At 42.6% G+C, this 22,987-nt stretch overlaps 1 protein-coding gene and 1 long non-coding RNA gene across 4 annotated transcripts in view; one reads left to right on the top strand and one right to left on the bottom strand.

The window, feature by feature from the left end:
- Positions 1-22,987, top strand: part of ICK (intestinal cell kinase) — a 54,678-nt gene that overhangs the window by 21,361 nt on the left and 10,330 nt on the right. Inside the window, exons 3-8 of one of the 2 annotated variants that reach the window (XM_029945110.1) lie at positions 3,227-3,281; positions 7,165-7,286; positions 8,297-8,376; positions 18,031-18,163; positions 19,235-19,406; positions 21,444-21,611. In XM_029945110.1, coding sequence (XP_029800970.1) covers positions 3,227-3,281; positions 7,165-7,286; positions 8,297-8,376; positions 18,031-18,163; positions 19,235-19,406; positions 21,444-21,611 — 730 coding nt within the window. The remainder of the gene's footprint in view (positions 1-3,226; positions 3,282-7,164; positions 7,287-8,296; positions 8,377-18,030; positions 18,164-19,234; positions 19,407-21,443; positions 21,612-22,987) is intronic. The other variant, XM_029945111.1, reaches the window with a different exon arrangement.
- Positions 282-20,264, bottom strand: LOC115296628. Of its 2 annotated transcripts, none has more exons than XR_003910965.1 (3): positions 20,228-20,264; positions 13,313-13,429; positions 282-581 (listed from the first exon to the last, which is right to left on the bottom strand). It is a non-coding gene; the product is annotated as an uncharacterized LOC115296628 (long non-coding RNA). The 2 variants fall into 2 exon arrangements; XR_003910966.1 differs by lacking the exon at positions 20,228-20,264 and adding an exon at positions 19,161-19,370 and having other exon boundaries at positions 13,313-13,426.

The raw sequence follows: 22,987 nt of genomic DNA, 5'->3' as shown, positions 1-22,987 counted from the left end.
CTCCTGTTAAAGGTCTTAAACACATTTCTACTTTAGATTATCATATGCCACGAGTACTTTTTCATAGTGTCTTATATTGCGAAATAGTAATGAGCAGGTTAAGAAACATTTTATTGGAAAGGAAACTGAAACCCTGAGAAGGACTTAATTTGGACCATTTACACAGGTGGTGGTCTGGGGACTCCGGTCTTCATCTCCCCGGCACTTGCCTTTTGCAATCTGAGTCCAGTCTCACTGTCTTAGTTATCTGTTGCTGCGGAACAATTTACCCCAAAGATTCGTGGTTTAAAAGTACACATATTTATTATCTCAGAGTTTCTGTGAGTCAGGAGTCTGGGCAAGATCTAGGTGAGTTCTTTAGAGTCTCTCATGAGGCTGCAATCAAGGTGTTGGCCTTATCTGAAGGCTGGGCTGGGAATGGATCCACTTTGGGGCTCACTCACGTGATTACAGGCAGCATCCAATACCTCCTGGGAGGTTGTACGGTGGGCCCCAGGTCCCTGCTGGCTGTTGGCTGGAGGCTGTCCTCTGTCCTTTGGCATGTGGTCTCCCCGGAGAGCAGCTTACAACATGGCACCTTGCTTCAAGACATAGGTGCCACAAAGGCAATGAGAAAGGCTTCTCCCAAAATGGAAGTCACATCTTTTTGCTTTTGTAAACTAATCACAGAAGTAACGTCCTCTCAGATTGCTGTATTCCATTGGTTAGAAGCAAGTCATTAGAAAAGAGGCATTATTCAAGGCTCTGAAAACCCAAAGGTGGGAGTCTTTAGGGACTATTTAAAAACCTTCCTGCTATGCCCATCTATCTTTATGCAGTCACTTTCTCAACATCTCCATTTGGACGCCCTGCAGATACTTCAGACTCATTATATCCCAATCTGAGCTTATCTCCAATGTTCTCCCTCTCTTGCCCCAGAGCTGTTTCTCCTGCAGTGTTCCCTGTCTTGATAAGTGACACTACCATCCCCTCAAAACCTGCATGTCCTACTGACCTCCCTCCATATGCCCAACACTGGCCGTCTAGACCCAGAGATTCCAACTACCAGATACTTATCTGATTCACCTACTTCTCTGTATTCTCCCTTCTAACCTCCCATTCAACCCATTGCCATTTACCACCTCTGCCACAAGAATAATTTCCCCTATAGGGTTCCTGGCTTCCATTCTATCCCTCTCCATTCCAGTCTGAAGGGATTATTTTAAATATATGAATCTAATTACCTAAAACCATTTGCGCCAAACGCTGCGTTCCCTCTGCCCTGTCAGGTTGCCTTGTCCTACCTGAATTCAGCATGCTGTGTGTACAGTTCTGTGCCTGCCACCAGCACCCCTGCCCCAAGCACACTTGAGAGACCCTCAACCAGGGCACCTTCCACACAGGTCTTTAGAAGTTCCCCACCAGGACTGAGCTCCAGTTGCCCAACTTGTTATCACTTAGTAACACACCCTTTAGTGGGTTTCCCACCTCTCCATTCGCAATTTCTCTGTTCCTTGCCCTGGCTTTCTGGAATTACCGCCAAGATAAACCACTGGCACCCAATTCCTTGCCTCACGCTCTGCTTTCAGAGAAGCCCAAACTATAGCAGTTTGCAATATCTTCCTATCAATTTTAGGATCAAGCTCCCAGTTTTTAATGTGATCTACAATGTGCTGTATCACTTGGCCACTGCCTGTTTTCTTCAGTCTTCTTTCCTATCACTACCCCACTGTCGATTTGTTCTGGCCACTCTGGACCTTTAGCTTCTTGAACTCACCAAATACCTTTCTGTCCCATCTTCACATGGTATTCCCTACCTCCCACATTCATAGGCCACCTGATCCTTTGGGTCTTAATTAAAACATCACCTCATTCCAGGAGTGCTTCCTGATACCCTAGGCTAACGTAGGTCACTTTGTGGTCCACTCTTACCATGCCCTGTGCCTTTCCTTCCTAGTGCTCAGCACAGAAAGTGATTTATTGTTTGCCTTCCTGCAGCAATGTCAGTTCCATGAGGGATGCCCCATTCACCATTGTATCTCCAGTGCAGACAAAGCACCTGCCACGTGGTGGGGGGCTAAATAATATTTGGGGCACGAACAAAGGAACTGGGTATGGTTACTGTGCCAGCAGATGGTATGATGTTGGGGACAGAGTGTGAGAGTGAGGTGGAGAGATGGAAGTTGGTCTCTTACTGGCCAACAGTGAGACCTTGGGAAAAATGATGTGACTTTTCTGTTCCTTCATTTCCTCTCTTGCCCCATCTATTTCCTGGGGCTGCTGGAAGAGTCAGAGGACACCATGTGATTGCAGTGCAACGAAAGTTATAACCTTGAAACTTGGATTTCTGGTTGGCCCATAGAGTTCTCTCTCTCTCCCCGCTCAGGCTGTAGGCCGAGGTTGGCAAACTTTTTCTGTACATGACCATGCAGTAAATATTTCAGGCTTTGCAGGCCATATGGTCTGTATCACAACTCAGTTCTGCTATTGTGTAAAAGCAGCCATAGGCTATGTATAAATGAATGAGTGTGATTGTATTCCAATAAAACTCTTTATGGAAGCTGATTTTTGAATTTCATAAAATTATTACCTATCAGGAGATCTTATTTTTCTTTTGATATCTTTTCCCTGCCTATTTAAAAATATGACAAATCATCCTTCGCTCACAGGCTGCACAAAAACAGATGGTGGGGTGCAATTGGCTCATGGGCCATCGTTTGCCAGCCCTTGTACCAGAGGGTCTAGAACTGTGTTGTCCAACAGGGTGGCAAGCAACCAAGTGGCATTTAAATTTAAATTTTATGAAAAATGAAGTTCCTATGTTGTGCTAGCCATATTCCAAGGATGCGGTACCCTTGTGTGTCTAGTCCAGTGGCTACCATCCTGGACAGCACAGAGCATTACCATCAGTACAGAAAGTTCTGTTGGAGAGCTCTAATGTAGATCAAATAAGCCTGAGGGATTCGCCTCCAGGGCAAGGTTAGCCAATTAGTGATAGAACGAGACAGCAGGCAAAGCCTCCTTGGACTGCACTGTACCACCTCTGCTGGGAAGCTTTGTGACCATGCAGCATGGATCGCACTGCCAGATTGTCAATGAACGCTGTTTTGGATAGTGTAATACTCAGAAGAAATTGAAACCACCTCTAAGCACTATTCACCAGATTCAGAATAGAAACATTTTTGAACAGAAAGTTTAGCCTGTTACTGGGAATAAGCATGCTATTTGTTTCTTTGTTCTCTTTTAGAATGAAAAGAAAGTTTTATTCCTGGGAGGAATGCATGAACCTTCGGGAGGTTAAGGTATTTATTAATACACCAGGGGATCATTTATGTCTGGTTGATTAAAAATAGCTTTATATATGCTTAGATTTGTGGTTGTTTGGAGTTACTCATTCCGTTTGAATTGTTTCACTGAAGCCAACAAAAGGGAGCAAATGACAACATTACACAGCTAAAAGTCCAAGGGAGAAGATTGCCATGCTATTGTACTGGTGAATATTCTTTTTTAAACTTTGGTAAAGTACTATCAGATAAACCACAGATTTATTTTGATCTCACTAGTTTCCCACTAATGTCTTTTTCCTTTCAAATTGTGATGAAATACACATATGTAAAATGTACCGTATTACCAGTTTGTAAGTGTACAGTTCACTGGTGTCACGGACGTTCATATGTCTATGTGGACATCACCTGCATGCACCTCTAGAACTCCCTGCATCTTGTAAACCTGAAACTCTGTGCCACCAAGCAGACTCCTAATGATGCACACATACACACACAACCCTCGCAACTGCCTTTCTACTCTCTGTCTCTATGACTTTGACTCTGGGTACCTCATATGAATAGAATCATACAGTATTTATCTTTTTGTGACTGGCTTATTTCACTTAGCATAGTGTCTTCAAGCTTCTTCAAGGTTCGTGCCTTAGTGTGTGTCAGAATTTCCTTCCTTTTCAAGGCAGAATCATATTTCTTTGTAGGTATGACCACATTTTGTTTATCTGTTCATCCGTTGGTGGGCAGTTGGCTTAACTGACTGAGCCACCCAGGTGCCCTCGTTGGTGGGCAGTTGGGTTGCTCCCACCTTTTGGCTGTTGTGAACCATCCCATTTCTTCTTTTTTTTTTAAGTTTGTCTATTTTGCGAGAGCTGGGGACAGAAAGAGAGACGGTCTCAAGCAGGCTTCACACTCAGCATGGATCCTGATGCACGGCTCAGTCCCACAGCCATGAGATCATGACGTGAGCTGAAATCAAGAGGCTGCTGCTCAACCAACTGAGTCATCCAAGCACCTGAACCATCCCTTTTCTTTAAGCTCTTCCTTTCCACTGGCTCCTTCTCGTTAGCCTATAAATAAAATACGTGCCCACCATTCTCACTGATCAGCCTCAGCCTTCTCTCCCTGGGAGCTTCCATCCCTTTCCTTGCCTAAACTTCCAGACTTCTCCTTTTGCCATCATTACCCCACCTGACATTGACTTTCTATGTAATTGAATCAGGCATCTACCCCTGCAACTCTGCTGAAGTTGCTGTCTTAAAAGTCACCTGTTGCCAAATTCAATTCATTTTCTCAGACAGTTTTGTGCCTGCAGTGTTGGGTGCTGCTCTTCCTTCAAGTGACATTTTAGATGACACACTCACTCAGGGTTTGCTGATTATTCCTTCTTGAAATGCTTCTGATGTTCCTTGTCTCTATCATTCTCTTGAGCCTAAGAAGATCTCCCTTATTCTGTTCTATGGATTTTGTATTCATGTCCTTTCTTCTGTATTAAGCTGTTTGCCTCTTACAGGCAAAGACTGTGTCTTTTGCCCCAGGGTACCCTTGGGGAGCAGTATGTTGTAGTTTTGTAAATAGTTAAGAACCTTCACCCAAATGGGGATCAATAATCCCTAGTAGGACTGCTGACCTGGGTTTAATTTGCTATTTCTGCTTCTCTGCTCTAATTGTCCTGTCTTTTCCTCTCCTTGTAAACTCTTACTGTGCCAAAATAAGATGCCTTCTATCTGTAAAATGAGTCACATGAAATCCCCTACACAGTTAATCCCTTTTATATTAAACTAATGTAGACTTTAACTTGCCCATGAGTCTTGCTCAGAAAAAAGAACTGCGAGGGGCACATGGGTGGCTCAGTTGGTTAAGCGTCCAACTCTTGGTTTCGGCTCAGGTCATAATCTCACAGTTTGTGGGACTGAGCCCTGCATTGGACTCTGCACTGACAGCATGGAGCCTGTTCAGGATTCTCTCTCTCCCTCTCTGCCCCTCCCCCACTCAACCTCTCAAGCTTTCTCTCTCTCTCCCAAAATAAATAAATATTTTAAAAAAGAAAGAAATTGCTAGCCCTTCTTAGACTTGAGCCAGCAATTCATGCTCAAAACATGTATCAGGCCAAGTATCAAAGGTACCCTACTCCTTGCCTAGAATCCTCTTCTTGAAAAGCTTAAAAACCTACTTCATTTTCCCCTGGATGAATTTGCCCCATCCATTTTGTTTATCCACTGGATATTTCAGCAAATGCAGTGATGCATTTTAAGCAAGTAGGTAGGAAGGATGACCACAGGGTGAATACTTACAAGTTAAGCAATGTTTATGTTTGTTACTCATGGAGAACCTGGAAGCCAACTTAACTGAAACAAGTAACCAGCCTTGTTGGGTCATTCTAGAAGGATCTGGCCTTTAGTTGAGCATTTCCTGCCAGAGAGGCTCCTTGGCAGGAGCTTGTCTTTCAGGGAAGAACCTCCTGAAGAGTTTTATTTTGTTCTCATTCACTGGCCATATCTCGTCTCTTCTCGGCTGCTTGAAGTTACTCCATCATATTATTGCACTCCCAAGCTCTGATTCTTTGGGTGGATTAATACTGACTGTCCTTCTAGATTTGGATATTTGCAGGGACACCTGGGTGGCTCAGTCAGTTGAGCATACAACTTGAGCTCAGGTCATGATCTCGTGGTTTGTGAGTTGGAGCCCTGTGTTGGGCTCTGTGCTGTCAGCTCAGAGCCTGGAGCCTGTTTCGGATTCTGCATCTCCCTCTTTTTGCCCCTCCTACACTCATGCGCATGCTTTGTCTCTCTTTCAAAAATAAATGTTAAAAAAATTTTTAGATTTGGATATTCATGTTAACCATTTTGTCTCCAGACATTGCATTTTACAAAAGGAATGCTCTTTTTAAGGGAATTCAAACATCAGGAGAGCTTTAAGGTGTATTATTATTGGAGTCACTTCTCTGTGAGGAAAAGGCATTTGGAATTAAAGGGCTCATCTCACTGTCCAGTGGCCCTTTGAGGCTCCCTTGAAGGAGCTGTCAGTCAGGTTCTGACCATCCGGTGAGCAAAGCAGCAGTTTCTCTAGCTGTTGTACATGAACAGGATCACTGCTCACAAACACAAGGGGACTCGTTCCCCATCAGCAGAACTAATGATGCAAACAGAAAACAGTTTACACGTGGCTCTACTCACACGGATGTGCCGGGAACAGGAAAACTGCATGTGTGCCAAGATGAAGACTCAGGTCATGCCCCATTTTCTGAGCCACCTTCTTGTTTCTTATACCCCCTACCTGATGTCTTCGCCTTTGCTGTTGTTCTTAGAAGCAGAGCTCTTTCTCTCATCTCATTTCGGGGTCTTTGCAATGCGATGTCTCCACCTCCTCCTTTCTCCATTAAAACTCACATTATGAGGAGTGCTGTGTGCCTCATGGACACATGAGTCAGATGGACGTTGAGAGCCTTGGGCTGTGAGCCTGTCTATTTGAACAGTTTCCTGTTCAAAGGGTGTGCAGACTGTTGCCTGGTCATCTCAACCCACAGCAGCTGCCTTCTCTAACATGAACAATCAGAGTTTCAGCTCTCAGTTGGTTCCCTTCTGGCCATTTTCATGGCATGAATTCCGTCATCTGGAGGGACTGCACCTAAAATAGTTCTGGCCCCTTGCCTAGTGCAGGATGCAGCCGGAAAGACCAGTAATGATCAAGTGCTTACTTTCTAGTCAGCTAATCGAAACAGTTTTTCTACATAAAGTTGTTATTGACTTCAGAGAAATACCATTTGTTAAACTGTCAATAAATTAGGAATTGCGGCATTTCTGTAGTTCTGGAATTAAATGTTTCTTCCTAAGTATATGTGGCATTACTTTTCTTTTTCAACAACAGATTTTCTCCAATTTTTTGTGTTTTCCCCCTTGCCTTTCAGTCTTTAAAGAAGCTCAACCATGCCAATGTCGTAAAATTAAAAGAAGTTATCAGGGAAAATGATCATCTTTATTTTATCTTCGAGTACATGAAGGAAAACCTTTACCAGCTCATTAAAGAAAGGTACAGTTTGGTCCTCATGACCTTAGAAATAAATATTGCAAAGCAGATGGGTTTACTTTTTGCTTTTGTTTGTCGCAGCCATGCTCCTTAGGCTTCACTGTTTAAAGCTGACCATTAGATGAGGGGCCCAACCCACATTCCTACTTTGGAGGCCTCTTAATAGCTTCACAGAAGCTACTTTCAACACAGCCATTTTCATGTTTCAAAGGGTTATTCACCCAGAGAAGCTCAAAGACTGAACAGATCCTTGGCCGCCCTCACGCCCACAAGGACACATGGGCAGAGCAGGTGCAGGTCAGGGTGGGAGACCTTCGTTTATTTTGAGACCTCCATTGAAAACCTGTAGGTTGACTGCACTTCCTTTCTTGCTTTAGTGCTCAGAGCTGTGTGTGTTGGGAAGAGTACACTAATAAAAAAAAAAAAAAAACACTTGCTATGATAATTTTGAACTCTGAAAGTGAACCATGTAGAACCCCTTGGGTATATTTTCTTAGTGGCAAGTGAGTGCCATTCACAGCTTGTCTAAGTGGATTCAGTGAACAGATACCACTGTCATTGTCACTGGCAACAATGAAGCTGTATGGTTTGCCCAACCAAGGGAATATGGCACTATCCACTATATTTCACAAGCACTTCATCTGGAAGACCTCAAATTTTCCCCATTAAAAGTTTTTAAGGTTTTGTTTTATATTATGAAGAGAGAAGATTTTTATATGATAGATTGGAGGGATTTTTGAGGGGATGGTTACTATAAAATTTTTAATCTTCTTTGTAACATAACTGAATGTACTAATTACCAATAGACCAATACACCAGTGTTTACAAGGTAGCTGTCTTGTATGGTCCAATGATTGTTTTTCTCTGGTCTTTATTATCAAAGGATCTGGTCAAATTAGTGTGTGAGCAAATGTCTTCTTAAATTCTTATAACCAAAAGAACGTGAACACAGAGTATTCAGATTTGTATTAAATCTAGACTTATGACTTTTTTTCCTCCTCTGCCCCACACAGAAATAAGCTGTTTCCTGAATCTGCTATAAGGAATATCATGTATCAGATATTACAAGGACTTGCATTTATTCACAAACACGGTAGGTGATTTGGAGTACTGTGCTTTTTAATAGCAGTGAAATGTTGTCATCAGGTAGAAGATTCAGGAAACATCAGGGCCTTTTTTTTTTTAATTTTTTTTAATGTTTTATTTATTTTTGAGACAGGAAGAGATAGAGCATGAGATGGGGAGGGACTGAGAGAGATAGAGGGAGACACAGAATCTGAAGCAGGCTCCAGGCTCTGAGCTCTCAGCACAGAGCCCGACACGGGGCTCAAACCCACGAATGTGAAATCATGACCCGAGCCGAAATTGGACACTTAACCGACTGAGCCACCCAGGCACCCCATCATCAGGGCCTTTTATAATTGGCTTCCAGAAAAGGCTGAAAGAGTTGAGAGGCTGACAGTGGGTTTTGGAATATATTATCTTTCATAACTTGATTTATTAGTTTCTCTCACTATTTATCATATCTGCATGTTCTTATTCTTTAGGTGTTAACATTAAGCTTGTCATAGATCTAAAATTTATTCCTGCCCATTATCTGGTATATTAATGAGAAGCCTAAGATTAGAATTCAGAGAAATTTCACATGTTATGTTTAATCTACTACTGCTGCTATGCTGTGGCTTCTCATTTTCCTAATCTATTTCATTTGTTCAAAAGCATTCAAAAATGCTAACAAAATTTATTCAACACAGGAAAATAAAATCAATTAAAAATGAGCAAAAAAAGACAAAGACAAAATAAGGTATAGATATAGCTGCAGGGGGGAGTTAATCAGAAAAATGCATGTCAGCAAGTTCTATTTAAGTAAAAAAAGCATGCTACAGATTTTATTCTGAGCATTCTGACAATGCAAAATGGGAAACATGACCAATTGCATCCAACATGGTTACCCGCCCCAACCCCGTAAAAACAGCCCAGTTGCCCAAGAGAAGCAGAACTATTCTTAGAACTAAGACCAGAGAGGTTTCTCTCGTGGATCCTTATAGCAGGGACAGTACACTGTGACTTCATGGCAAACATGAAGTGACAGGTTACATAGGGCAGTTTCATGTCATATCCCTCTTTTGAGGCCAGTTACATCACCTGGTCAGAGAAAACAGTTCTAATGGGGTCCAGTATGATTCACTCTAGGGATGGTCCAGATAGTTCAAGAAGAGATTTGGAATATCTAGAGGAATGGATGGCCACATACCCTTCAGGAAATCCTCCAATACTATTGTTCTTGGTTGAGCTTTTGAAAAGTATTAAGTAGCAATGACTTTGAGGGTATATTTTCTAGCAAATACCTGTGGTGTTATTACATCTCTGCCACTAGCTGGATGCAAACCCACCTTCTTGTAAACACAGAGCCATGGGATGGATACGTCCATTGGGGAAGCCAAGAATTCTTTAGGGGGTCATTTGAAGTCACTTTAACTTTATAGACAGATGCACCAAGCAGTTGATCTTGCACAGGCACAAAGCCATTCCCACCCATCCCCACCTAAGGATGTTGTTGCCAGTGCAAATATTGCGACAACAGATGAGATGCATTACCCAATAAGGAACCTAGGCAGAAGCCCTTTGATAATACATTAGGTACAGGTTTGACACAAATTGGCAGTGAGTAGAAAAGACATTGTGTCACAGCCGGTGGCATGGGTCACCTGGGATCCTCCTCTAAGTAGTCCTTTGGTTAGAGACCAAATGAACCACACAGAGGCTATCTGTGCAAATCCATGTCAGCCCCAGGCACATACTGAATAATCATTGAGTAATATGCAAGACTGAGTCCACTTGTGAACCAATTCCAGTAAAAAGTTTTTTAGTAAAAGGTCACCCTCCACAGGCTCACTAAAAGACTGGGACCTAATCATAGGACCACAGAACTTCTTCATTCCCCTCAAACCTCACCAACACATTAATAAGGCCCATTTAGAGCACTTCCATCTACCTAGCACATCATGTCTGACTGAAGAAAAAAATAGAAGGCATACTAACAGGCAAAAAATTAAGGTTGAAGAGACAGGCACATATTCGAACCAGTCTCAGTATGATGGTATTGTTGGAACTGTCAGACCAGGAATTTAAAACAGCTGTGATTAAAATACTCAGGGCTCTAATGGATAGAGTAGACAGCATGCAACAACACACGGGCAGAGAGACGGAAATTCTAAGAAAGGATAAAAAAAAATGCTAGAGATCTAACACATTGTAACAGAAATGAAGAATGTCATTTATGGGCTTATTGGTAGACTGGATACAGCTGAGGAAAGAATCTCTAAGCTTGAGGCTAGCTCAGTAAATACCTTCAAAACTGAAAAACAAAGAGAAAAAATATGTGGCCGGGGAACCAAACAAAACAGAATACTCAAGACCTGTGGGGTAACTACACAAGTGAAACATACATGTTATGGGAATAACAGAAAAAGACAGAAAAGAACTGAACAGAACAAATATTTGAAACAATGACTAAGAATTTTCCACACGATGTTACAGGTCAATTATAACTGATAATACTTGGATGGACCCTGAGGACATCATGCTCAAGTGAAACAAGTCAGAGAAAGACAGATACAGCATGGTATCACTTATGTGTGAAACCTAAAAAAGCCAAATTTGCAGAAACAGAGAATAGAATGGTAGTTAACAGGGACCAGGGGCAGAGGGCGTGGGAAGATATTGGTCAAAAAGTACAAACTTTCAGTTAGAAGATGAATAAGGATATAATGTATACTGTTGTGATTATAATTAATAATACTTTGGTATATACTTGAAAGGTGCTAAGAGAGTAAACCTGAAATTTTCTTACCACAATAAAGAAATAATTATGGGAGGGGAGGGAGGTCAGCCTGATCTGCTGGCATTGATAGAACCTTCAGTCACCAGGATTCATGATGATGGCATGAGTTTGCACAACACAAAAAGCTTCTGGTATAGTGTCTGAGGGACAGATACGGGGAGAAGGGTAACTTACTAGGTCCAAAAGCCTGGGAAAATGATGTGATGAGAAATCAAAGATCTTACTTTGGTTCTTACTATAAATTAGATTCTCAAAAGAGAAAGGTCAACCAGAATGTTTTCACACAGGGACAATCATAGCCTCTCAGTTATTTGGGCTGTTTGCTCAGTGCTGGAAACTGAGTAGTGGATCTAAAAGAAAGTTAATACTCATTGGCTTTCTCTTCTTTTCCTTTTAGTTGCTTTTCATGAGACTCAGGCATTTGTTGCAAGAAAGCACCTACAGCCTTCTACCTGGATCTCTACCTAACCCCATCAAATGAACACATACACTCACCCGCATACCTCATGCGTGTACCTACACATCTACATGTACATACGCCCACATACCTGCTCCCCCACCACATGCACACACCCACACCCACAAATGCACATGAATGTGCGCACACGCAGCACGTATTTATCATCCAGATACTACTGGGACACAACAGCTCTTTGAAACTCTGCACTCTCAGTTTCTCTCACATCCCTTGGACACTCAGATTGCATATGAAGACAGTGCACTGAAGGCTCAGTTCATGGAGAAAGTCAGAATACCTTTGCTCTTAGCACCACGGCTGTTACCAAATATTCATTCTTGTGGACACTTCTCCCCCGCTATTAAGGGGCCAATTCTAGTTTCAGCTGAATAACATTTCATCTGTCACCTTACTTATTTCTTAGTTAGAAAGGACATGGTAACTATTCCTTCAAAAGAAGAAGAAACTGAGGTTCAGAGAGGTTTAAAGACCTGTCAATGATTCCACTGCAACAAAACGGTAGAGAGGACATTAGCTCAGGTATCTGTGCCCACCTGCCATACTCCACTAGAAAACCCCATCTTCTTTCAAGGAAAACAAGAGAAAAGAGGTGAAAAAAAATAGCAGTAATAATTGTAGGTGGGATGGATATTAATTTACAGGTCCAATCTCATTTTTATTGATACATGATTTTTGGAAAGTTTATAATGGTTTATTATGTGGTATTGATTTGACTCTGGTTAAGTGCACATGTAACTCTGTACTGTCTGTCCTTTTCCTCCAGTAATGGAAAAAAGAATCATCTAAAGCGCTTCACAGGCGTGCCCTGTTAGTCTGTTCTTACTGTGAGAAGGTGCATTCTGCCCCGAGGGAGTAGACTCCTTTGAGAGGGAGAACAGCGCTGCAAGTAGTTGCTATGGCCATAGTTCATGTCACTGAGTACTTGCCACCCATAGGGAATGAAAACATGACTCCACTTGGTACTGACTGAGCAATGCCAAAGCACATGTACTTTGCCAGAATTAAATAATTAATGCAAGTCTGGCTTCATCCTTGACCTGCCCTTATAAATATCCAGGTCACGCTTATCTACGCAAGCAATTAAGAATGCCTTAGCTGACTTGGACACAGCATTTTGCCCTTCTTAGTGGTTCTCTGCTTCTGTGTTTGACGACCTCCGTACAGTGCGTGACCTTGAGTCAGCCCTTTGCCTTTCTGTGTGTTGCTGTCCTAATGGCCTTATGGAGGAAAACACTGTAGGTGTAAATTCAGTAATGTCTGTGAAGTCACAACTTCCACAGCAGGAAGGCATGCTGCATAAATTCAGAGTGCTTAGGTATTCACCGGTTATTTCCATATATTCATATCAGGTTCATCATTAACAGAACGTGGCAGAGGAGAGAAAGCCTTCTTTGTGGCTGGATGCATTCCCTTGCCCAAGGGTTGTTAATGAAAAGTAAGCATAACACTGTTTCTGCCAGGATGAAAGAGAAAAATCTCCCTTTTATTCGACTGGCATGGGGGACCCTGAAATTTAATCTGAGGTCTGTTCCTGTCTTCTGAAAGCCAAACAGTTTTAAACAGGAAGATTCTTATCTTACTAGCACTTGGCTATTGTGTGGTGTCTGAATGAGCCAGCTGTAAGGGTTTCCACTGTGAATCAGAGCCCAGAGGAGGAAGTGGGCTTACTGTTGCAAGCTCCAGTGCACACATCAGCAGAACACGTACCGGCTAAGAACTGGATCAGAGCTTAGCACCACCTCCTCACAGGTGAAGTGCATGACTGGCTTCAGAAGCTTTCATTCTTCTGTGCAAAAATTGGAGCTGTGTCTGCCCGCGCCCCTGCTGGGAAGATAAAATGAAAGGATTCATAGTACTAATAATGACAGGGTCTTGCCAGGTGCCAGTGTGCCAAGCACAGCCCTAAGACCTTTACAAAATTAACATTCAGTCCTGCAAAACAAGCCCTTAAGGTAGATGCTATTTTTTCCTTCCAATTTTACAGATTAGGAAAGTGAGGCCCAGAGAGCTAAGTGATTTGCCAGACAGTGAACAGAACTGGGATTTGAAACTGGACAACCTGATTGGTCTCCACAAGTAACCACTATGCTGTAGTGCCTCTCAGTGTGGAAATTACAATATTTTGTCAAAATAGAGATGAACAATAAATGTACATGACATGAGGATCTTACCGTTTTAATCACCAAGGAATAGAACTCATTAATATAAGGCTAATAATTGCTAATTTAGTAATGAAAAGAACAGGGGGCTAGGTCTTCTACAGATATATTCACAAATGCTTCCTAGTTATAAAGGCTTGTGCTCAAATACAGGTTAACAAACAGCATATGTCAGCTGACAAATACAATTTTCATCAGTCATTGTTAAGAGTCCATTTGCAGTTAAGTTTTTTCTTAGCCATTGTTCCTCTGATTGTTCAGGAACTGAAGTATGATCTATAGAACATGAAGCTGCTTAGACAGATACATGGGGGACCAGAGTCTTCATGTTCCTCATTTTACTGGTGCATCTCTTCTAGTAGGATTAAAGAGGAGGTAGCAGCGAGAGACAGGATAAAGCTTGACTAGTGGGAGGCGGCAGTCAGTGCTCACAGGAGCATGACCTATAGTGGAAGCAAGGTACAAGGTCTGGAGCGCAAGTCGATGTAACAGGATGAACTGAGCAAGGTAAGGTGCAGGTTTGTTGAGTGGGTGTTATACATGGTTACAGAGGGAGCTTGCCATGCAGCTTGGAGGCTGGAGGACAAATGACTCACTATAAGGGAAATGCCACATAAGTTTGGAAATAATAACTTCATCCAACTAGAGGAGAAACAGGGAGTCTACGAGGAAAAACAGCATCCATCTGGACTTGAAAGGACTAGAACCACAAATCAAGGTTTAACTCTATGGATTAAGAGGGGCAGAGTACACTAGCTCTAGCACATTCTTACAGGATTGTGAATAATTAACCACCGCCCCACCTTCACCAGCTCCGGTGACTCACTTTTCCCATCTGTTCAATAAGAAAGTGATGTTTGTTGTTTCTTTTTTTCACTGGTGTGTTCTTAATGCTCTGAGTTTTTAGGAAGAGAGGACACATGGTTGCTATATTTTCAGGGTCATGGGAGTGTGTGTCTTCCTGTGTGCACTGACGGAAGGTCACTCTCTGATAACTGCTTGTGCCTCTGTACATTCTTAATCCAGTTCCAAGACGAGAGCACACAGTCAGGCCTTCTGGGAACTGGGGGTGCTCTGAAGAACAGAGAGTCCAAACACAATGACTCGGATATACTGAGTCTTACAAACTGCCCAGTCTGGTGTATGTTGACAATCTTTATTTTAATCAGTCTGATAATAAGCCATCCAAACTTGTCCACATCAGAAATTGTTTTCTTCCATTTTAAAGGCCATCCTTGGGGCACCTGGGTGGCTCAGTCAGTTCAGCGTCTGACTTCGGCTCAGGTCATGATCACGGTTCATGGGTTTGAGCCCCATGTCAGGTTCTGTGCTAACAGCTCAGAGCCTGGATCCTGATTCAGATTCTGTGTCACCCTCTCTCGCTTCCCCTCCCCCACTTTGCTCTGTCTCTCTCTGTCTCAAAAATAAACTTAAAAAATAAAGGCCATCCTTGAAAAATACTGCATTACCCTTTGAATATGCTGACAGCCTCAAATTTGGTTCTTACTATAAATTAGGTTTAATTTACATTAATCTGGTTAGGATACTTAAGGAACTGGTATAGAGAAAGCCATAAAGCATGCATTGGTATAATAGCAGAGTAAAGAATGAAGCAGTGGAATATATACATGTATTTTTTTCTTCCCATACAAACAAGATACATATGTATATGCATACACATTTCCATATGTACAAACAGCAAACTCCCTGTGCCTGTCTCTGGGTTAATCCAGGTAGGACTCCTCTGATCTCTATGCCTTGGATAACGGAAAACAGAAGCAGCCTTTTAGTGCAAAGGAAGTACTTCCTCTTCTCACTTGTGGCCCTCATGAATAGATATGATCCCTTCTGCACTTTCAGCCCCTTCCATGTACTCTGTAGTTATATTTATTTTGTGCATCTTAGCCATTTGCCTACAGATTCATCATTACGCCATAATACTATCCATTTGGAGTGTGACCTTATACCAAGCTCTGCTGTCTTCACCAGATGAACAGAGAGGAGTGTCTTTTTATTAAAACACTGTTGCCTTCCATGGTTCAACATCTAGTGCATGTTCAAGTATGACCACATCACAGTTACCCTCCCCTTCCTCTAGACTGGAGAGGGTTTGGGGGAAATAACCTTGACTCATAGATTTAGTCCTACTGGAACTCCCCCTGTGCTGAGGACTTCCTGCTCTGAGCCCTGAATGTCTCCCACACTACTTCAGGGTCACTACTCTTCTCAGTTCTCAGTTGCTCTCTGTGAGCCTTCCTGCCTCCTGGTCTAACCTCTGTTGTCCCTGTCTACTTGGCCAAGATAGATTTGTCACCTTCAAGCTCCTTTATGTTCCCTACAAATCTATTCAAGTCCTTTGTTCTGTCAATAAGACTATGTTATGAGACCACCATGCTCTGCCATGGTGCTAGGCATTCAGAAGAAATAGAACTGTGGCCTCTACCCTTAAAGTGCTCCATATAATTAGAGAGACATGATCAATGTACTTGAAAATGGTAGAGTCCTGCTCAAGTTCAGAAGGGAGAGCCTACCATGTCCACCAGGGCAAGAACTATGCCCATTTAAGTTGCTTCTGAATCCACAGAGCCTCACACAGTGCCTGGCCTGGAGTAGGCCTTCATTGAATACTGGTATGATGAATCAGTGAAGAAAGCTAACATAGTTCAAATGGCTTCCCAGAAGAAGGGAAACTCAAAATCGGTCTCAAAGGATGGCAAAGATTGGGATTGACACAGATAAAAAGGAACCAGGGCACAACACTGCTGATGGGAATAGATGCAATGAACCTGAAGGAAATGAGGAATTTTATGTGATTGGAACACACTTTATACATGCTGGTGTTAAGTATTAGAAAATAAGTATCTCTGTAGGTAGACTGAAAGGAGTTCAAGCTTATTAAATAACATAAAGAGCCATGGAAGCTTGTGTGTATGTGTGAGAGAGAGAGAGAAAGAGAGACAGTGACAATAAAACAGTGTTGAAATTATCAGGAAGTGTAGGAAGCGGGAGTGAGGAAGGCCTGCCAGAAATTTGCAGTGTAGGGATAGATGAGGAGAGCAGATATTTGGGAGGAAGGAGTGAAAGAGGGCAGAGGGGTCAGATGAAGATACTTGGGTGAGAAATAGAATATATTTCTATGACAGTTTGGGAAGGATCCAATATAACTGCGAGGAGCCAGGATATTTTATCAAAGGTTTGGGAAAAAGAGATGATTTGGGAGAGGGGAAAAGTGGTTTGGGACAGGTTGATAGGGGAGGCAGTGACATAGCCTATCAGAGATGCAGGTCCAGGAAAGGGTGGGAAAGGCACATCAGAGATGTAGATCTGAGCATTTGCAGCATAGAGGTTGTCACAGAATAGTGTGCTCTTCCGTGCTGGCTGGCCATTGCTCCCATAATGTGCTAGTTGGGATCCACCTTTCACAACATTGATAATGACAGTACAAGATAAATAATACCATCAGCGGCATTCACAGAGTTGTATTTCCAGTTTTTGTGTTCCGGTGAGATTTATAGTCCTATAGAATGATGTCTCTGTCAGTGATGCTCTGTACAAGTGGAAGGTTTTAGGTTTTCTGAGGCATTTATCACCGATCAGTGGGTGTTGGAGCACACCTAGAAGGTTCAAGTGTTGAATGTCCTACACGCACCCCCAAAACTGCTGCAGCTGAGACAGGCTTCCCATGTGATGAGCTGTCTTTGCCTTTCATGATGTACGCAGCAGATAACACCTCTTCTCCTTCATTAGGCCAATTATAAGCATTTAACACTTAAACATTTGTTGCAACACAACGGAATCTTAGATATGAGTAGGTCATATTCTCAAATCCCTTGTTCCCTAAATAAAAATTACAGTTGCGGTTTTCTTGTGACATAAACTCTCAGGACTTGTAAGACTCTTGTCTTTTGAAATGGTTTTAATCTCAAATTCTTTCTGGCTGACTTGACCAGGGTAGGCGTGGTTTGTTTTTGTTTTTTTTCCTTGAGTGACAATTTATTTTCGCAAAGCTCTCTCAGTCCATAACTGAGTTTTGATCATTTAAAAGCTGTTTTTTTCTCTTGGGAAAAAAATATGATGAAGATCAGCTTTTGAACTGTTTACATTTTGAATTCATCAGTGGGAAATGAAAGAAGTCCTGTGCATAGCACCTTCAGCGCCATTCCAGGCTACTTTTCAAGTTACAGCTATTTCAAAAAGAGAAATAGAGCTGTAAGAGCAAGGCAGAAGTAAACGTGCATTTGGATTTTTTCTTCACTGTCTTGATAGGCTTCTTCCATCGGGACTTAAAGCCTGAGAACCTCCTCTGCATGGGCCCGGAACTTGTGAAAATTGCAGACTTTGGGTTGGCTCGAGAGATCCGATCGAGACCCCCATACACAGACTATGTATCTACCAGATGGTAAGTACTTTTTCCTCAAAATTATTTAATTGCACTTCTTTAAAAATACACCATTATGTGGTACCTGGGTGGCTCAGTCGTTAAGCATCGGACTTCAGCTCAGGTCATGATCTTACAGTTTGTGAGTTCAAGCCCCGTGTCAGGCTTTGTGCTGACAGCTCAGAGCATGGAGCCTGCCTCAGATTCTGTGTCTCCCTCTCTCTCTCTGCCCCTCCCCTGCTCATTCTCTCTCTCTCTCAAAAATAAAAAATAAAATACATTTAAAAATTTAAAAAGTATATACCATTATGCTGAGGATAATATGAATGTCACAAATACTAACTCTCCACTAACAGAAACAGTGCAGTTTGAAACATATATTTGTAGGTATACTGGTACTGTACCAGGTTTAAAAGCTTATGCTATAAATAAATCCCGATATAAATAATATTTTATATATAGCCTTCACTAAAGACCATTTCCTAGAAGAGTTGTGTAGAAGATTCTCCAAAGACCTGTCTGAAAAACCAGCTAATTGCGATTGTTAAAACTTTCAGACCCCAAGAATTTAAGCAGTCAGCCATGACCAAGAAGTAGCCCCTACAGTCAAGTTTTATGTTCTCTCTTCTCTCTTTTACCTTACTCTTACTCTCTGTTTCTCAAGGATGCTGTACAGAAGAGTCTTGGAAAGAAATGCTCCGTGAAAATACCATAAAATAGAGAAGCACTAGTATATGACAGCAGCCAAATCTTCCTGAGTCCCCATACCACACTGGGCTAGGTAGAAATTAGAAATGGAGAAGGTTGGGGTGCCTGGGTGGCTGAGTCTGTTAAGTGTCTGACTTCAGTTCAGGCCATGATCTTACAGTTCCTGAGTTGGAGCCCCCCATCAGGCTCTGCACTGAGAATGTGGAGCCCGCTTGGAATTCTGTCTTCTTTCCTGCCCCTCCCCTGCTTGCACTCTCTCTCAAAATAAATAAATAAAAACGTAAAAAAAGAAATAGAGAAGGCCTCTCACTGAGAATGGATTGTAGTGTGTCACTGAACTTCTGACTGTGGACGCAGTAACCAGCAGTGCTTCTGTCCGCCCAGGTACAGGGCTCCAGAAGTGCTCCTGAGGTCCACCAACTACAGCTCCCCCATTGACATCTGGGCAGTGGGCTGCATCATGGCGGAAGTGTACACGCTCAGGCCACTCTTCCCTGGGGCCAGTGAAATTGACACCATCTTCAAGATTTGCCAACTGTTGGGGACACCTAAAAAGGTAATGATAGGGAACAAAGGCCTGTTGGCTAAAGCTAGCAGCTTCCCATGCTCCTTCTCCTGCACCCCGGAAAGCTCTGGCCCCGTGGATGACCTGCTCATCCCGCAGTCTTTCCCTCCACCTCGGTGATCCTTCCCTGCCCTTGTTCGCAGAAGCAGCTGCTTCCGTCCCTCCTGCTCTTAAGTATATGTGTTATGGTCCCCTCTGCTCTTCCCTCCGCCATGTCCCCTCCCTTGTCGGGCCTCTATTGTCATGTCTATGGTTCCTGCATCCATTCTGAAGCCTCCTGAGTGAAATACCTCTTTTTTACTGCATTCACGTATTTACACCACCTGTGAGATTTTCTCCCTCCCTCACCGTCACCTTGGACTCAACACGTCAGACACAGATTGTGTTTTGCCTACCCTCAGCCATCTTCCTTCCGCCATTGCCCGTTTGTGCCTTCGGTCCCACGTAATCCCAGTGCCTCGACCTGCAGTCTGAGCTTCAGTCTCTGTCTCTGTCTCTGTCTCTGTCTCTGTCACTCACTCACTCTCTCTCTCTCTCTCTCTCTCTCTCTCTCTCTCTCTCTCTCTCTCTCGCACTCCCTTCACCTCTTGCAAGCAGCCTCCGCATCACTCCGGCTCGGCTGTCGCCTGGGAGCCCCACTACCGCCACTGCCTGTGTCTGAGGCATCTTCTCCGCAAGCCCTGCCCCCGGTTTATCTTGCAGCTAGACTTCCCCCAGCTAAATGCCAGCCCTGGTACAGTCCCCCCTGCTAAAATGTTGAGTCCCCACCTCCCAGCCTTCTTCACTCTTATGGCTCATCTCCCATGTGGTACCTGCATCCTCAGGCCTCTTGCCCTGGCGGCGCTGCACGTCTGAGCTCTGCGCATGCGCGCTCTGCACACCAGCGGGAATGTCTCACGTGACTTAATTCCACTCTTTCAAGGCTCCTCAATAACTCACGTCCTCTCTGCCACTGTAGTCTCCTCTCCATTTCAGCTGTAGTCTATGTTATATTATCATGATCTGTGTACCTCTCTGTGCCCTGGACCATAGGCTTACCCAGGGCTGAGATTTGCCTTGTGTTTATTTTCCCAGATCCTATCACCATTGCTGGTACAAACCAGACCCTCAACAGTTTTTTGATCATTTGAATAAATCATTAGTGCCACGTCTTCAAGATTCCCAGAGTCTCCTGCTGGAATCTCTCCCTTTTCTGGATACCTGTACCTCACTTGTGATCATGATCACTTTTTTCTCTGTATTACTGTGTGTTCAAATAAATGTTTCATTTTCTCTTTTTGGACAGTAACATCTTTAAGGGCAGGATTTGTATTGGATTATTTTTGGATACCCAACAACTGGCTGAGCATGTAGTAAGCACTCAATAACTATCTAAGTGAATAAATCATATAAGCTAGACTTAGTGCTATTTTACCTTACAAAAAATAAGAACAATTATACCAGAATGTGTTTCTAAAATAGTAGAGTGCTCGAGCTAGAAGAGACCTTAAAAATGACTTTCTGTCATATCCCCTAGAATTTAGTGTCCCGTGAAAATGATGCATGACACAGTGGAGAGCTTTAGACTGAGTAAAACAGCTTTCTTTACTGCTGGACTTCTTAGCATATTTATTTTGAATCATCAAGATGGGGATATTGTAATACGTAGGGCATCATAAATGTATTTAACCAGGGACAAGGTGTTTTATTTTATTATTTCCACCCACCCCTCCCCAAATTTCTCATTAGCAGTTTCTAAAACATCTGTCTCACAGAACACAATGAGGAAAATACTAATTTGAACTATCTCATGCAAGGTCATAAAACAAATTGGTGGCAAACTCAGTGTCTTTTCCACTGTTGCCTACAAAGACTTCACGTTCTTTGTAGTCTTTCCATCAGCATCCCTCTGGGTTTTATTGCACACAGTGCCACAGTGTATGAACATGATAATGACATGATTGCTTTTCCATTATGGCTACATGTACCAGAATGTATACTATCACAACACATCAGCTAGCAAGATTTTGTGTCTTTTCCTTCTTTCAGACCGACTGGCCTGAAGGCTACCAACTTTCAAGTGCAATGAACTTCCGCTGGCCCCAGTGCGTACCCAATAACTTAAAGACCCTGATTCCAAATGCTAGCAGTGAAGCCATTCAACTCCTGAGAGACATGCTTCAGTGGGATCCCAAGAAACGGCCAACAGCTAGTCAGGTTTCCTTCCATTTCCTTGTTTGATGAAGTTCATATCTGACTCTGAATAATTCCTATCAATCTCATAGGAAGTATTTTATTTGGTAATATGGGTGAAAAATAGAATTGAATGGCACTAATGGTATATAATATATAAAAACATAAAATAGTTTGAAACTCATTATATGTAGTTAATGTGTACGTATATTAATGTATGTTAATGTTTACATATATTAAACAATATAGTTGCTTTGAAAATTCCCATACAGCTCCCATCCCCACATACATGGAAATGAAAATAAACAGATACATCTACCTTTCTTTGAAGAATGTTTTCAAATATATTCTTCCTGAGTTAAGTTTATGCGGCACTTTACTTCCAAGGCAGTACTGGTCATTGAAAGGGAATTTGAAAATATCTTGTAAAATCCAACTTGCTCATTTTACAGATGACACAGAGCAACACAAGAGATAGAGCTGGGATGATAATCATCGTTAGCATTTTATAACACTTTACAATTTGTAGATGCTTTAGTTTTTATGTGATTCTAACCCCATGAAGTGTCCATGAAATAAGTGTTACTATTTTCACTCTGTAAGTGAGAAACTGAGCCTAGAAATATAAGCGATTTGCCCTAGTCACTCATCCAGTACAGATAGTACAGATAGTACAACCAGCTGCGTTTCCATCACGCAGATGGTAGGTCTTAGCCTCAGACCTCCTATTTTCTCAACCCGCCTTCCCCCAGGCCACTTTGACAGAGATTGTAAAATGCATCCAGAGAGGCGTGGTAGTGCTGTGGCTTCAACCACTCCCGTGCCTCTTGCAAGCCTCAAGTTTGCTCATTGTCTCCTTGGAGGTTACTTTGCTCAGAATTGACAAAGGTGACCACTTCTAATCAGAGAAGATGATTTGGCTAAACAAAAGTGACAGGGACATTTGAAAATAGGACCAATGTGACAGTAGAAACAAACTGGAGACATGATAGTTGGGGGTTAAAGAATTCTAAGCCAACTTTCCAAAGGCTTAGAGAAGAAAGAGCCATGATTTGGTATCGTAAGGCTTTGGGTGGCAGGGCTCTCAGAAGTTCACTTCAGGGGACAAAATTCACAAATAATCTGAGGGTAGGAGAAAAGCTTTCTGATGAACCCAGTTTTTTAAAGATTGTACCCAAGAGATGAAAAGAAAAAATTCTGGGGCACCTTGGTGGCTCAGTCAGTTAAGCGTCTGACTCTTGATTTAAGCTGAGGTCATGATCTCATGATTCATGAGATCCAAGGCCATGTTGGACTCTCTGTCCCAGAAGCCAGGAGCCTGCTTGGGATTCTCTCTCTCTCTCCCTCTCCTCTCGGCACCATCTATCTCACTTGCTTGCTCTCTCTCTCTCTCTCTCTCT

Source organism: Suricata suricatta, chromosome 7 (genome assembly GCF_006229205.1).
Source record: "Suricata suricatta isolate VVHF042 chromosome 7, meerkat_22Aug2017_6uvM2_HiC, whole genome shotgun sequence".
Lineage (NCBI taxonomy): Eukaryota > Metazoa > Chordata > Mammalia > Carnivora > Herpestidae > Suricata > Suricata suricatta.
The sequence above is the reverse complement of the archived record's forward strand: the minus strand, read 5'-3'. Positions and strand labels throughout refer to the sequence as shown.